A 16,989-nucleotide genomic window follows, 5' to 3' on the forward strand; every position below is an offset into this window, starting at 1 on the left:
ATCTTTGCGAGAAACCAAGGTGTAGTTGATGCTTACTGGTGAATGCCGGGTAAGATCAAGAGTTGAAGTGCTGTTGTGTTCATGCTATATTTGTTTCTGGTCATATTTCTGTATGTTGCCCAGTAAATGACACAACCTGTCACACCTCTTTGCTCTGTTGAGAAGAGACCGTGTTCACCCCTTGTCAATCCTGACGGCCAGTGAATAGTGTCCATGCAATCACAACACAACGGCCTTGACCTGAACATGCTTTTTCCTCCCTCAGGAGCTGTGAAGTACCTTGAGTGCTCCGCCCTGACGCAGCGTGGCCTGAAGACTGTGTTTGATGAAGCCATCAGGGCTGTCCTCTGCCCTCCCCCAGTCAAGAGGAGGAAGAGGAAGTGCTCTTTGCTCTAGAGCTGCTCATCACTGAGAGAAGAGGGAGTGAGTGCGATGTTATATGGGAAGTCTGTGTTCTCACAACCGTATCCCTGCTTATTGTAACTACCACTACAAATGTGTATCAAGAGGAAGCAGTTTTTTTTATTTTATTTTTTTTAACCTTTACCAGGTTTTTGGTTAGTTGTGTGAATGAAAACTACAAATCAACTCCAAGTCCTACTCTTTGCAGACACACCAAGCATTTGAAATTCCTGCGGCCTTCTTGAACTTCGGTTTTAAATATTCTCAGAAGTTTTTTTTTTTCTCTGTTGATTTAATGATGTACTTTTTCATTTAGAAGTTTGTTTACAGTATTTTTGTTTTGTACCGTATGAAGAGCTTGCCAACATGGCACTGTGTCAAGCCCAGTTTATATTACAAACACTAATTTCTCCCTGCTTGTGAAGTTACCAGAGAATGGGGCATTTAATGAATCACTGGAAAACAGTTAAGAAGTTTGCAACACACTGTTATTCTCTCTAAATGTGTCTCTGTGGATGACTGTGTACCATCTGCGGGTAAGAAGTAGGTGAACTATGACAACTTTGACTGGAGTATCAATCTTGCAGTATTTCTCATGCCTCTTATGTTGGTGAAATCTGAGCACTACAACTGTCTATTAGCATTTTTTATGTTTTATCAGCAGGAAGTCAAATACTTAAACCTTGACTGGGGAAACCCCTTATGATGTTGAAGTTGGGGGCCAGGCCATTTGTAAACATGCCACATATTTCCAAGCGCATAAGGTGAAAACTGATGCCAAAATAGCTAAACTTCATTGTGCTGCTGGTGTACAAGGAAGTGTGATAAAGGAAAGTACATAAAAAAAATTAAATGATTCTTAAAAAAAAAAAAAAAAAAAAAAAAGACATTTCACTCCATACTTGATCATGACGTCTTGTACCACAAATACTCTTTTCTTGGCATACTGTAGTACTTAAATGTTATTTCATGCATCAGGTTTTGGCATTAGACATTATGAAATGTGCAATACATAGGCTGCTGATACCTAAGCATATTTTACGTTCTTTGAACCAGTGACGAAGGCAAAGAATAGGAAATATGTTAGTGAATACATTTCAATTACAGCCAGCAGCGTAACCCAGTTATTATGGGTAATTGTAAGAAATCCACTTTTTTAAGAGAAAAAAGCAAATAAAATGTAACTCTTCATTGTCTTGTGGTTGCATTTATTTAGAAGTAACAGCTATTTGCAAATACAACCTATACCATTTTTACAACCTGTACATAACAAAATATTTCACATTTTAATGTGAAATGCCAGTTCTCCAACTTCAAATTATCACAATCACTCATCAACTTAAGGCAGTAAATTAAATCGATGCATTGTCAGTCTTCAAAGTTCATAATTTTGGAGTTCATGTGTCCACATACCGAAGCAGTGTTCCTGAGGTGGTCGGTATGCTGCAGGAGAACAAAAGGACTGTAAGGACAAAGATACTTTAAAATGAATCGTATGAATTACTGTAGTATGAGAGTTGTACCTTTCCACCAGCTCTGCGCCCATGAGGTCATGAATGTGATATTTCATGGGAAACTTCACATGGGAGGTGGTGCGCCTCCCCTCCAACTCATTCTTCAAGACCTCCCCATACCTGGCCTTTTTGATCATATTCAGAACAGCCTTTCGTCCTAAGACAAAGACAAAGGTTACCTAACTCCAATTCATGGTTTGGGGTCTAATGTGTACAAAGACATTACAAGCAACAGTGTTGTCACCACCAACCGTCACCCTGTAACTTAAGTAGTAGAACAAGTTGCTATTAACACCAAGATCATAAGTTAAATTCTCAAGGGGATCATAAAATCTCTCTGAACATTGAATTGTACAAAAGTATCTGCTTAATGCACAAATGCAAATGTACCTTGTATGAAGTACTTGGTGAATTTGCCCGAGTTGGGAACTGAAAGCCACCAGCTGCCAGCGTCTCTGACCGTCAGTACACCACACTTTACAAGTTGCCTTAAAGAAAAGAGCAAATGACAACCCGTCAGTCCTCTATATCAGTGACAGTTCTAAAGTTAAAGTTTACTTAATTTTGTTTTCCTACGTGATCTCTGAATCGGTGAAGAGGAACTCCTTCAGCATTTTGTCCTTGTTGAAGCTGAGGTCTGTGCAGGATGGCACCACTTTATTCAGAAACTTCTCTACCGTTCCTTGGCTCCCTGTGCCAGCAGTCCCTGCCAGGGTCTTTTCTTTATAGTCTGCAGTAAACACCAGACCAAAGGTGTCTGCATCAAAACCCAGCTGGAACATCATCACCTCTCCCTGCTCCCTGAGCAAATTCTGTTCATGAGATAAAAAATAAGGTCACAATCATTATGACAGTCAGGTCTGCAGAACAGATCATCAGTGCCAACCTGCCCACCATCCAAGACCTGTACACCTCCAGAGTCAGGAAACAGGCAGGAAAAATCACTGCAGACCCCTCACACCCCGGACACAAACTATTAAAACTCCTCCCCTCTGGTAGACACTACAGATAATTGTTCGCCAAAACCTCCAGACATAAAAACAGTTTCTTCCCCCTCGCCGTCTCACTACTGAACAGCTAACCCACTGTAGCATATATATTTATCCCTGCACTTCTCGCACTCTCCACTTCTTCTTGCACTATTGTTTTACAGCTACTGTATATAGCCATTCCGCCTTGTATATACTTCTCAAACTTCTTATACCATTGCACTGTTTGTTTTGTATTGTATTGTAATGTATATTTTGTGTAAGCACACTGAGAGTCACTTTACCAAGTCAAATTCCTTGTTTGTGCAAACTTACTTGGCCAATAAAACCTGATTCTGATTCTGATTATAGGCAAGTTCATGACAATGCAGTCACAGACAAATCACAGCCATCTTCAGTGTTCAATTATTCAATGGTTCTTAGTGTCTCTGGATTATATTGGGAGCACAGAACCAAACAAAAACAGTACCAAAACAATGCCACCAGACTTCTCCAACTTCTATAGACCACTCACCAGTTGCCTGTCCACCAAGGTCTTGGCACTGTGTATGCTGTAGAGTTGGTGTTTCATGACTATTAGTGGCAGAGAGTCATTGAAAACCTTGCGAGGAAAGAGTGTCATGAGGTATTCCAAACTGGATTTAATGTCCAGAGGGCCATCTAGGTCGTAGGGAAGGAAAGAAAGGCACAATTATGGTTTTATTGAAATAATACATAATCTGGGCAATAACGTGTTTGCAAAGACAATATTTTTATGAGATACAAGAGATACAATACAAAGATTGACTTACCTTGGTCTGCCTCTCCACATTGTGGTTTACCAAACGTGTTCTCTGTGAATCGTCGTTTTGTAACTTTGAACGTGTCTGAAATCAGTGTCCTTTTCCTGTTCATCCCTGTAATGACATTACAAGCAGATCAAAATGTAGGTTTCCCCCTGCTGAGTCAACTCAACCGCGAGGAACTAATCTATCCCTGACTAATGTTCTTTCAGTGGATAAGCTATAATATTCAAGATTTGACAACACCAGGCTAACTTATCTGCTGCAGACGACACATCGTGATGTAAAGGTTACATATCAGGGAAAACTAGTGTAAGTTTTACATTATGTTTATCACTAACGTCTGGTATGTCTTTGAACATGACTTACCGGAAAATTGATATCATGCCTACTTTACCAGTGGAATTTCGCAACAGCGATAAAGCATCCAGAAATAGCTTGCTTTCTATGGCTATGTCCTGACTTCCAGCTCCCTATTCAAAACACTGAATTCAATTAACTACTTCCGGGTCAGCATGTGATGTTTGTCATAATACAAGTCAGTGTGAATCAGTCACAGGCTGTACTACAACTAGATTTTGTAACAGATTAATCAACAATTTCTCAATCTGCTACCATTCCACTGAAAGCAGAACACATACAAAAAGTATCTTATTGTAATGCGCTTTCTGAAACATTTAGACAGTGTAAATGTCCCTCTTTTTAACTGGCAAATATTTAGCTTGAGTGGCTCTTGTGAAGTTCTGTCAGAAGGTTTTGCTGAATTAGTTAATTGATTAATTAATTAATTACGTCAATGTATGGATTTATCATGTGAACAACTGCATCAGCTCAGACACAGCAGTCCCAGTAGGCCTACTACAAAGACAGGAATGTTTGCTCATTCCAGATTACCCTAAATGTCTAGGTTTACTTAATATACCTTTCAGAAATGCTTTGTATTGTTGAAATGCTGTATTGTTGAATCTGATCATTCTAAGATGATAATGAAAACAATTGTTTGACTCTGAACAGACATATCACTGTATTTCTGTGTATGACCTTTCAACATCATTGCTCTACATGTCGTTCTAACGTGGCTTTTAATCGTTTTACTGCCTGTGCTAATACAACGATACAGACCCGGAAGTACTAAGGGCTCTGTTATGGTTGTGGATGTAGCAAAGTCCTGTAAGAATACTCAAGTTGGTGTATGCATAAACTGTTGTTATTTAACGTAGGCCAGGTATGTGAAGAAATGTTTGTTTGCACGTGTATCTCGTAGACGATGGCCATGGGAATGCATCGTTCTATTACTCCGTGTTCAGTTCGAAAGTAATGGTCTTCCGAGTTTTTAAGGCTTCGCACTAGATTCGTAGCATGCATTATCAACTCTGAAACGAGCTGGGAAAGCCAGCAGGGGTGTCTTGCAAACTGTCAGACGCTGCTTATTGTTGATTATCAGCTGACAAAGTGTAGAAGTAGACCTCATCTAGCCGTCGTATAAAAGATATTACCTTGTCAGCTATTTGTGAATATGGACCGTCACCACAACAGAGGCCAGCCCAACTCTGATGGCCATCAAAATCGTTTCAGTCAAGAGAGGTCATCCCTAAAAAGAGGTCGTGAACATGACCGGGGAAATGAAATTCATGCTAGGCGTGTGAGACCTAATGAGTCTGTTTCGCCCCAGACCTTAAGAGTTTTGCGCCAGCTCTATGACAGAGACTTTCCCATCTATAAACAGCCTGTCGAAGTCGGATTCTTTTCATTAGATTCCAAGCGCAATTTTTGGAATGACGCAAGGCTACTTCGTTATTACGTTGAGCCTGAAAAATGTCCCAACTTTAACCTAAGGGATGGTTATCGTGATCGTTTCGTGAAAAGGGATGACGGCATTAAAGAGAAACTTGACCACATTCTTCGATGGATTTTAGCGAATTCCCACAAAATGCAGTCTAAAGATGCCACCTGGTAAGGACGTAACATCACATTATTAGCCGACTATTCTAGGCCTATCAGTCTTACACATATTGTCAGTCCTAACAGTGACCACCTGTTTGGGATAGTTGCCAGATTTGCTCAAAACAAGTGATCTTGTTCTCATTCCCAGTCCGTTAGGTGTAGACTTTGTTACTTGGCGTGGCCACCTAACCAAGCTGTTAACAACTCCATATGAGACACAGGAGGGCTGGTCGCTTGCTGTATCCAAACTGGCTGGGACTCTTTACATTAGTGAAGTGGAGACTGAGTATGCCCGCAGAAACCGCGACAACCGGACAGAAAGACATGAAGAGATGATGTATTGGGGCTACAAATTTGAACAGTACACCTGTGCAGGTAACTATTCCCCTATTCACTTGAAGCTACATATTTGTTATCCTCTTTACTGATGAAAAAAAATTCCCGGTTTTCTCCTCAGATGAACCACAGGCTTCTCCTGACTCTGGAGGGGTGGTGAATACCAATGAAGCATTCTGCACAGTTGTCCAGACACGACTTGCTGAACACAAGCTGCTCTTCTCTGGGGAAGTAGACTGTCGGGAGGCCAACCCTCAGGCACCCCCTGCTCCTGCCTGCTACATTGAGCTGAAGACCTCTGCTGAGATCCATACCCCCAAACAACGCAGCAACCTCCATAGGTCTGAACAATCATCCAGTTCATTTGTTGAACTTAAAAAACAGTCACTCCGACTCTTACCTTAAAGTGTTCTGTGTTATACTTAACTATCCACTGTGTTTGGTGTAAATTCTGAACTGCTTTCAGGTACAAGCTTCTTAAATGGTGGGCACAGTCTTTTCTTCCTGGAGTTCCTAAGATAGTGGCAGGGTTTCGAGACAATGATGGACTAGTGGTTCATATGGAGACATTCAAAACGTCCCAGATCTCTCAGCTGATAAAGGTTTGTCTCCATTAATCATTTTCAAGACGCCTTGAAATCAAATCAACATTTACCAAGAGATGCAGGGCGTTCTTTCTAGAGTGAAATGATGGTGTCTTTTCAACAGACATGTTCCAGATACACATGTGTAATAATGTTTGTCTCTCACTTGATGCAGACGGAATATAACTGTTGGAAGCCAACAGTTTGCATGAACTTCTGCAGTGACTTTCTGTCCTTCGTGAGAAAAACTGTCACAGAAGATGATCCAAGGTGAGGATGTTTACAATTTGCCAATATACACGCTGTGCCATTCTCAAAACATAGTATTTAAAAAAAAGATCACTTCTTTCTTCCAGGTTGGTGTACTTGTTCTCGTGGGACCCACACAAAGATGTCACATTCACAATCCACCGAGACTCCGAGTATACCTTCCTGCCAGACTGGTTTGTGAAAGAAATAACAAGGCTTCGTTGTGAGACTCATGTTCCACCACGAGCCTGAGATAAAGACATCAAAAGACTTCAGCTGCATAACCGTCAAGTTGAACTTTTTGTAGCTTGGGCAAAGACGGGGCCTGAAGGCACAGAGCCAAGGTTGGTGCACTGCAAATGCATTTACATGTAAATCTGTGATGCAACACAGCAATGGAGATATCTACATTTTTTTAAATTCCATTTCCTTAATTTGTTGTCTTTATTTTTACACTGTTAATAGATTTGTGTTTTAAGGGATTAAATTGGTTTGTGTGTGAAATACTGAATGGTATGAGGCTCAAGTTATCTGAAATTCCCCCCAAATTTGGTGAAATGTGACCTGCCCGGGGATTTTGATGGTGGTTTATCAGAGCATCATACACTACCTGTTAAAACCTTTTTTTTTTATCTGTTGAAGTTTGTGAATACAGTGTAGGTAATTAGTATATGTGTTACATATGTCCATAGATCACAGAAAACCCCACTAGAGATCTGCTTCAAACAACAATGCTTTACTGTCAGCTCGGTATGACAAGCTGCACTGTATTGTATGTAATGACTAGATGACACCCAGACGTTCCTGTGTGAATGAATTGTTCTGACACACTAAACATTTTCTCTAGGTACTTTTTTTCAGAGATAAAAAAGATTCCCCATGGTCAAACAACTAAGTGAGCTATATATATATATGTCTGTTGTGCAAGAACAAACACAGAAGACCATTCATTGCTGCTGTTATGTCTAAATTGAACTATAAGCTTTAACCAGTCCTCTCAAGCTAACATTATAGCAATCATTTTAAAAGGGACATATTTCATTCTACTGTCCATATAATGCTGGTTTTAAAATTTTTTTTAAAAAAGGCAGTCCTACCATATTGTCAATCCTTAGTGTTAGGGATTTATTTCACCCTTTTAAGGACTGTAATTAACCTCAGAATTAAGAGTCACACAACCAAGAATATAATAAATAATTGACTTTTACTCTGTCAGAGAGGAGTGAATGGTGTTAGACCGCTTCTTCAACCTACACTCCTCCAAAGAGGAATGGAGTGCTTTCAGAACGCTGTTCAACCCATCACTAACTTCCCTGGTACCATGTAACAGACTTTATGCAGAGACAATATCACAGAACATGCAGGAAAACACTCCCCCCTTGTACCATCCCGTACTCTGGTTCCAAGAGATAAGAATGTTTACCTAAGACCCCCAAACCCAGACTTTAACACAACAGTCCAGAATGAGTTCACATAAACACATGGTCTCCTAATTCAGTCCTACCCTAAACATCAAATGACAGGTCTGAGTTTAACATCTCTGTTCTCACAGATAGAATTCCTCTCATCAGAACAAAGGAACCTCTGAGACTAATATCAAACTACAAACACATCATGATAATAATTATATAGCATATTTCTTTCACACTTAGTCAAAAATCAGAAGCATACCTACACAGAATACATACTTCAGTATCTGTTGGTTTACAACCTGGTGTAACTGCTTTCCCTCTAGCGCGCAACCTTTCCCCCTGACATTTGACAGGTTGTGGCTTGCCGTCATAATAAACAGAATAAATGACATTACTCCAGTTATATCTTTAACTATTATTTATTGCCCTTGTCAGGAAGGTCTATATGCAAGACTGCCCAAAAGCATTTCATTGAGGAAATGCTTACAAATAGAAGACAAAAGTGTCTAACAATGAAGATAATTAAAGCATGGGCCGTAAACAGAACTGCATTAGAATTGATCCAAGAGGATGTATGTAAACAGTACTGTAAACAATCAAATTATAAAAATGTTAGAAATTACAACATAAGGCCAAAAGACAGATGGAATAATCACTCAAATTAGCAGATGCTAGGCTTTGTTGTTTAAGTTATTTTCATTGGCAAAAAGTACAACACGCTAACACATAGGGGCCTTCAAGTTGAGAAGAATGACTAAATGCATATGTTACAGTTCAGATGTGGCTGTATATGTGTAACGATGACACCCTGAGTCTACCTTTGGTCATTCCTCTACAGTAACAAGACAGACGCATTTCTTTTACAATCACTCATCTTCTTGTAATAAATACCCCTCTATCCTGTATACACACTGACACTGGCTGAACACTTCCCATAATACATTCACACTTACACAGAGAATAAGACTAACAGGATAAAAAAGACCAACAACTCCAGTGATTTAGTCACACTAAAAACAAACATTAATTTGGGTACATGGGACCACCCCAGTGCAAACACAGTGCTCTTCCCTAGCCATCAGCTGGTATGGAGGCACTTGCATTTAAAAGAAGCATACATTTAGTGGGTTTTCAAGAGTGTGATATGGTTTCTCATGTCACCCATCATAATTACAGTTAGTACTATATCTTTGTTATTGTGTCTTTAAAATTGATGGAACATCAACATGCTGCATAGAGTAGAACTCCTGATGTAAAATCCCAAACATCCTATTCAGAGCTCATGAATATCTCTTGGCCTACTATTGCAGACCCTGCGTATTCCTTTCTTGCTTTGTCAGTACAGAAGAGAACATTAACAGACATATTGGTTTTAAGCAAATATGTTAAATCTTATGTCAGCCTTGAATCAAAATGTTAGCTCATTTTAACATTGTAATGAATGTGTTGAAATCAACTGCTTAAATTGATGTCTTATTTAATCTCCACCAGCCAAACTAGTGAATGACTACTACAATCAGTTTAGACAGAGGGCATTCTAATAATATGTAAGAACTTCACAGCAATTTAATGCATTTCCTTCAAATCAGAGTTCTATAGGCTTTTGTACAAGTGGACTATTTCTCACATTTAACTGCTTGTCTTTAACTGATTCTTAACATATTTATACAAAACATTTCTTGTTATTGCTAAAACATGGAGCGAAAAAAGCATGTTAAAGTGGGACTGTATTAACCAGTTAAAATTTCAATGGGAGGACAGCAGCCTTTCACCCACCTACAATCTACACACACGTGAGCTAAATGACTGGCAAGTGAGGTCCATGACGTGTTTCACATCTAAAAAGCTCCTTTCTGCTTTTTGCACGAGAACACACAACAATACCTGTTTTCAAGAATTGTGTGAAGTTCAAGGTGTTGGCAATCATAGCAGTAGACACTGAAACCCAGTACTAGTTGGTATGATCCTGGGGTGGATGAGTTCAGCGGATCTGCACCTCTATATTATAATGTAAACTTCCTAATTCAAATATTGTCATTCAGATTTGACTTAGTACAGCTGCAGTCATCATAACAACTGTGAGAAGAACTTGATTAAGGCAGTGCTTATTGTGATGCAACATTATTTTGCGTTAACTCTTGACCCCTTTCTGTTTATTGGCATCACAACAAATTATTGATTTGCTTTAGACAAGAAACACGAAGCCCTGTATAAATCACTGGTTAACTATTGGTTCATTATTATATTAGAACATACATTCTTTTTTTCAATGAGGAAATGGTTACTGTGGTTTTATGGATGTCAAAATCTGTATAATTTCTAGTTTACGAGAAACACAAAGCAATGTTATGGCCAAATTAGTCCCCTGACCTCTGACACACTTCTTGTAAACTCCTTATTCTTTGTTTAAGCCCTGTGCCAAACATACAACAAACACCCCCATCTACTCTGCTTAGATCCATGCTGACCTAATTCAAATGATGCCCCACACACAATAATTTGCCCCCTACTGAACCATGCGGTCACAGTCTTCACATTAGGATTATTTCCTAAGAGGCACACATTACTGAAGACTCACTGGCACACATTCATCAAATACAGCAATCTTTTAAAAGGCAAAAATCAATTATGAAAGGTGTTAACAATGTTCTGCCCTTTGGGAACTAACACTGAAGCATACATCTCACTCACCCAGGTCAACAGTAGACAGCGTGACTAGAGTCACCAGTGAAGATGAAGCAAAGACTATTCCCGAGGTGGATTGAGAGCTTACAGAAAGAAAGAGGTAGTGGAGAGAAAAGAGCCTGCCTGTGGTTAGTTTTCAGAGAGCGCATGGGTGAGAGAACCTTAGTGCTTCAGTTTCTGGTTAAGGCCCATGACCTTGAAGGTGGCAGTCATGATCTTCTCGTACACCACAAACATGAGGGCAGCAGTTAGCACCGTCTGAAGCAGCTTAGCCTCCAGGCCTTTGTAGAGACCCCAGACTCCATGCCTCCTGCCAACAAAAGGATGAGAAATATGGCCCCAGACAATGAGAAGAAATGTGGCAGCGTAGGACCTCTGTACATTTTCATTTACACAATCCAGTGAAAGGCATGATTTCAACCCTGGAGCACAGTATATTATATATACACTATGATGAATAGTGTGCCTTCTGTGGATGAATGTGCTGTACTTACTTGATTCTGTCCATCAGCAGATGCACCACATTTTGAAGACTTCCAAGCAAGCCTCCTTTGCCTTCTGCTTTGTACTGGCCAAACTGTGACACAGCAAACGATACAATTATGTTCACTTCCTAAGTCTTCCTATTGAGTGTTGCAGTTTCTTGTTGTTGTTGTTGCATCTAACTATAACTGAGGGAATGGGTTACCCTTAGGATGGCCTGGACAGTCTGAAGTGGATAGGTAGCCGTTGTTGCAATTGCCTTGGCAATGGCTCCAATAAGAAATATATCCATAGAAGAAATCTGTGAGGAAATACAGCATATCAATTCACAAAGTGTTAGGTTATGCATATAACCACTGTTCCCTGAAGGAGAGGAACAAGGCACAACACAGATAGTATGGGATATCACACCTGTCTCTGGCTGAAGACACCTTTAAAGATAAATGGCAGATGGCGCGTAGTGATGTAGGGAGGCCACGGCTGCCTACATAAGCCAGTTCACCAGCATCCCCTCAGTTCAACCCAGCGCTCTTCACCGAGCATTAGCTGCTGTGTGGGGCAAACTACTGTTGTACCTTGTTCTTCTCCTTCAGGGAACAGTGGTTGTATGCACTTGATTCACTCGGTATGGGACCTATAATCACGCTCCATGCAGCTGTAAGATTCATGATCAAGCAGCTGCTGTGACCACCAAAAGTTGGCCAGCAGAATATCCAAAATGGTAATCTTATCATGGTCACAAAGGAAAGGTCCCCACACTGGATTTGCTCAGACACCTGGGATCAGGAAGCAAACTAAGGTGTGAGTGACTGCAATTAATCATAGTATGGGAATGGGGGTAGGCCATTGAGAACCATCTCAGTCAGAGAAACCTGATTATCATACAGAACAACAAAAGGTTGCCAGACCTGTTTGCATTACAAGCCTAGCTCATTTACATTACTAGGAGGTGTCTTAAAACTATATATATGGCTAGAATTGGAGATGCTTGGGGTCAGACCTACACCGCTGAATCCGGAGTATGTTCTACGTGCTTCGTTACTGCACTTTACTGGAATAAAGATTGCTGCATCAGAAACAAAGAAACTTCCTTCATTTCTTACAATTGGCGAGCCACCCATCTTGCAAATTTCCACAAAAAAAAAAAAAAAAAAAAGAAGAGGGGAATTGGTAAGTATTCTATTATTCTTCTGTTTCAGGAAATGTGCACGTTTAAAACAACCTAGAAAGGAGGTTTAAGGATAGAGATAATCTTTCATGTCTTTGTTCCATTAGTAAGCAGGAGGTGTTATGGGTTAACTCTTCTAAAGATTCTAAAGTAACTGAATCAGCCCGAAGTAGTGTGGTAGTAGAATTGTATTAGAATATGTTTCTAAAGTAACTGAAACAAAGAGGCCCAGACCGGGAAAAGTTTCTAAAGTAACTGAAACAAGTAGATGAAAACCGAAGTAGTGTGATTAAGGCCCGAAGTACTGTGGCCCAAAGAAATTACTGTAGTTGTGCCCGACGGACAGTGGCATAATTATTAACTGGTGTATTGGTGAGTGTGACAAAGAAGTGTAGTCAGGGCGACGAATTGTGGCATAAATTGACTGGATAATAGCCAGTATTTGAACATGAAGCATTATAGATCAGATTTTTACGGCAAAAAATCCATAAGCTTGTGATAGGATCTGACGTAACGGGAAAGAGAAATCATTTGAATTTAAATTGTGTACGCGGTTGACTGTTGAAAGACGCTATTTCATTGTTTAGGACGGATACTTCATAGCCTAGCCAATACGTGACATACGAAGCATAATATCAAGATTGAATGATATAAAAGGAGATTGTTGTTGTTGTTTTTTTTTTAACTTAAGAATGGAAGATATTATTGTTCAATACATCTCCAAACATGGTTCGCATGGAATGTTTGACGGAATAGAGAACACAGAGGATAAGCCCTACGAGTGGGCAGGGTCCCGGTTCGAAAATTATTCCAAGATACCAAAACACAAAAAAGGGAAAGTTGCAAATGCCCTTCAAGGACTTCTTGCCACATACAAAGTGACCAAGAAAAGATTAGACGAGGTAGAAGCAGAGAGAGGCCTACTGAAAGAAGAGAATAATTCACTCTTATCACGACTTAATGACGGGGCAGCACACATAGAAAATCTTCAGATTACTGAAACGCTTTTGAAAATGGAAAATATGCAGTTGCAGAAAGAAATGGGAATTCTCAAGGCTAATAACAACTTGTTGAAATCAACAGTGGAAGTGTTGTCAGGTGAGTTAGATAAGGTGATACATAGGGTTAGCCAGTTCTCCAATTGCACATCTGATATTAGCAGCAGCAACGCCGGCAATGAGGAATGTTGGAAGAAACATTCAGATTCACGGGATAGTCAGAGCCAATATTCAGGTGTCACGGTTAAATACCCAATGGCACCAATTCACTCCACCATTGTGCGAAATGGAGCAAGTGGAGAGGAGGTTATGTCAAACACTATCAAATGCCTTACCCCCTCAGAGTTAAAAGTAGTGGTAAAGAGTGTGGGAAAATTTGAACCTGGGAGACAGGATCCTGTAGAATTTCTCTCCAGTCTGGAGACCTGCGTGAACATTTACAGATTGACAGATTTTGATGCTTGTGTTGTGTTGAGCCTGTGCCTTCCGTCTACATTATCTAGAGCCTTGACAGACAAAGTAAAGAATAGGATGGGAAATAATCAGGACCGAAAAAAAGCACTACTGGAGGTCTTGGGGATTGCATCTGTCAATCCAGAAAAATTAGCAGAAGTGTCAATGAGACAAGGGGAACATCCAGCAGCTTTTGCAGATAGGTTACTGGAAGCTTTCACGACATACAGTGGGTACCCTGACATCATGACAGAGGATATTAACTATAAATTTGCTTTGATCAACAAAAGTGATCCCCAGACCCGCTCTGCCATAGAAATGTTTGTGACTCATCTCTCAGGCTTTGACGAAATTATTGCTAAAATGACACAATTTTACAATAATCAAGCCACTTCTAAGAAATCACACCCTATTGCAGCTATAGGTAGTAAGCTTTCCCAACAGAACAGGAGACAAAGAGGGCCAGAATCCTCCAGTTCTTCTAATTGGCAACACAGAGGTAACAGCTTCAGGAGAAGCAATCCAGTGGGTGTTATCATATGCTATACATGTGGAGAAGATGGGCACATTGCGAGACACTGCCCAGGTAGTGGGGGAAGGTATGAATACTTTGTTTGCTATGCATGTGGAGAAGAGGGTCACATCGCAAGACATTGCCAAGACAGAGGGGGAAGACATCAAGGCATTTTCTGTCATTCATGTGGTAAAGAGGGACACATAGCGAGAAACTGTAAAGACAACAGATCAGTAAAGCAGAACTTTGTTTGTTTTTCTTGTGGAAAGAGGGGCCACAAAGCCAGAAGGTGTAACTCTCCAAAGACAAAAAGAAAAAGCTATCAAGAGCTGCTTCAGCAAATACATAGTCTACAGACTCAATTGACATTGCCTCAAGACAAAAGACCCAAAGAGGAAACTATTAACACCTGGCCGGACAAATCACTACTTGAAGAGAATGACTGTAGCTCAGACACAAGCAGCCAATACATTGGAATTCCAAATGATGTTGATAGTAGCACACATTGAAAATGTGTGCTTATCAAAAAGGGGGGAGTGTATATTTGGAAACCTGTTTTAAGGTTGTGTCTTGTTTATGTTTGTGTTGTCGATGCATGTTGGATGTGTGAAAATTGGGGAAAGGGGGGGCAACATTATTTCTTTTATATACAATTTCAGACACCAGATGACCAACCCAATGGAAAGGGGTACCACTTGTGGCAATGGAACATGTGGGACCAGAGTCCACTTGGGAGACCAGAGGGAGATGTGGACAAGGGCTACCACAAAGCAGAACAGGGACCAACAAGAAAAATCCAGGCGGCCACAACACAACAGATTTCTACAGACCAGGAATCCAAAGGACCTGAGACCATACATTGATCTGAGATCCACAGGCCCAGAGATTCACCTTAAGAGATTGACTGATGGAACAAAATAGACCACAACCGATGAAGACAATGAAGAAAACAACCAGAGGAACAACGAGAAGGTCTTGACACTTTGCAGAGCTTCATCTGCTGAAAGGTGAAAGGCAGAAGGACACACTCAATAGAGTGCATGGACAAGAAAGACAAAGAGAGAATCAGTGAGCGACTTTTCTGGAATTTGAGAAAGTGATTTCCCCAGAGACAAATATGCATATCCACAACTGGTGGGCACATTCTAACCCACACAAATGAACACACACACACAATATGCTGAAACATGGAACACACACACAGATAGATGAAAAGAAGATGCATGCTATGATGTTTGATAACAATTTTGCCATTTACATTTATATTTACTTTTGGATGTCAGATGCCAGATAATGTTTTCCTATAGTATTTCAGACTTTCCCCTTGGCTGTGGTGGTTCTCAAATGCTTCTCCAAACCTGATAAAATATTTTTATATTATAGTATCAAATTATAGAATGACCCCATGATAAGTTACCTATTGAGACTGGGAGATGACCAGTGTACGCGAGGGTGATGAGTCCAATGACGGGTAAGACTCCCTAATGGCCACAGAGGGAGCAACCTAAAGCAGGACATCACCGCCACTGGGCACCTCTATGAAAGGTGTAACTCTGAGAAAGAAAGTTGATGTGATGCTATGTATGGCTTCATAGCATCAAAGGGTGGACTGTAAGATTCATGATCAAGCAGCTGCTGTGACCACCAAAAGTTGGCCAGCAGAATATCCAAAATGGTAATCTTATCATGGTCACAAAGGAAAGGTCCCCACACTGGATTTGCTCAGACACCTGGGATCAGGAAGCAAACTAAGGTGTGAGTGACTGCAATTAATCATAGTATGGGAATGGGGGTAGGCCATTGAGAACCATCTCAGACAGAGAAACCTGATTATCATACAGAACAACAAAAGGTTGCCAGACCTGTTTGCATTACAAGCCTAGCTCATTTACATTACTAGGAGGTGTCTTAAAACTATATATATGGCTAGAATTGGAGATGCTTGGGGTTCAGACCTACACCGCTGAATCCGGAGTATGTTCTACGTGCTTCGTTACTGCACTTTACTGGAATAAAGATTGCTGCATCAGAAACAAAGAAACTTCCTTCATTTCTTACACAGCTAAACAGAACCTTAACACTCTACCGGTCCAGGACAGAGGAAGCCACTGATGGGGCCAGCGGGGTACAAACACACAAAGGTACGGGAGGACACCCATGACGCAGCAGAGCACACCTCCTCCACGGATACACCCCTGAACCAGGCCCTTGCTATTAAGAGGCAGGGAGATAGCCTCCACAATCCAGGGGGAAAGCCGCTGTTTACACAGCCCCCTGCCACCAGCTGGATTAGCAAAAAAGACAAAAGACATGACCACAATCTTAGCATAAGTTGCATGGTCTTGCACTTTCGCACTTTGCATTAGGGTTGTGTCACCGGGTGTAAACTCGGTGCATGAAGGACTTCCAGATAAGGCCTGAATATCAGACACATGCTTTGCTGAAGCCAAAGTAAGAATTTACGTCCACAGACACT

The 16,989-nt window shown here is 40.7% G+C and overlaps 3 protein-coding genes across 3 annotated transcripts; 1 reads left to right on the top strand and 2 right to left on the bottom strand.

Annotated features, from left to right (window-relative positions):
- Positions 1 to 1,593: 1,593 nt before the first annotated feature.
- Positions 1,594 to 4,199, bottom strand: LOC105898785 (serine/threonine-protein kinase 19). The gene is made up of 7 exons (XM_012825854.3): positions 4,057 to 4,199; positions 3,697 to 3,801; positions 3,420 to 3,565; positions 2,493 to 2,728; positions 2,307 to 2,404; positions 1,926 to 2,073; positions 1,594 to 1,845 (listed from the first exon to the last, which is right to left on the bottom strand). The coding sequence occupies exons 2-7, from the start codon at positions 3,797 to 3,799 to the stop codon at positions 1,800 to 1,802; spliced, it is 777 nt and encodes a 258-aa protein (XP_012681308.1). The 5' UTR covers positions 3,800 to 3,801; positions 4,057 to 4,199; the 3' UTR covers positions 1,594 to 1,799.
- Positions 4,200 to 4,788: 589 nt separating this feature from the next.
- dxo (decapping exoribonuclease) lies at positions 4,789 to 7,872 on the top strand. The gene is made up of 6 exons (XM_012825984.3): positions 4,789 to 5,640; positions 5,780 to 6,006; positions 6,089 to 6,308; positions 6,434 to 6,569; positions 6,727 to 6,821; positions 6,908 to 7,872. Exons 1-6 carry the CDS (start codon positions 5,204 to 5,206, stop codon positions 7,050 to 7,052), a joined length of 1,260 nt encoding a protein of 419 aa, XP_012681438.1. The 5' UTR covers positions 4,789 to 5,203; the 3' UTR covers positions 7,053 to 7,872.
- A 743-nt stretch (positions 7,873 to 8,615) lies between these two features.
- On the bottom strand, positions 8,616 to 12,031 carry LOC105898857 (peroxisomal membrane protein PMP34-like). The gene is made up of 3 exons (XM_031571739.1): positions 11,586 to 12,031; positions 11,392 to 11,474; positions 8,616 to 11,207 (listed from the first exon to the last, which is right to left on the bottom strand). The coding sequence occupies exons 1-3, from the start codon at positions 11,727 to 11,729 to the stop codon at positions 11,060 to 11,062; spliced, it is 375 nt and encodes a 124-aa protein (XP_031427599.1). The 5' UTR covers positions 11,730 to 12,031; the 3' UTR covers positions 8,616 to 11,059.
- Between the last annotated feature and the right edge of the window lie 4,958 nt (positions 12,032 to 16,989).

Source organism: Clupea harengus, chromosome 1 (assembly GCF_900700415.2).
Source record: "Clupea harengus chromosome 1, Ch_v2.0.2, whole genome shotgun sequence".
NCBI lineage: Eukaryota > Metazoa > Chordata > Actinopteri > Clupeiformes > Clupeidae > Clupea > Clupea harengus.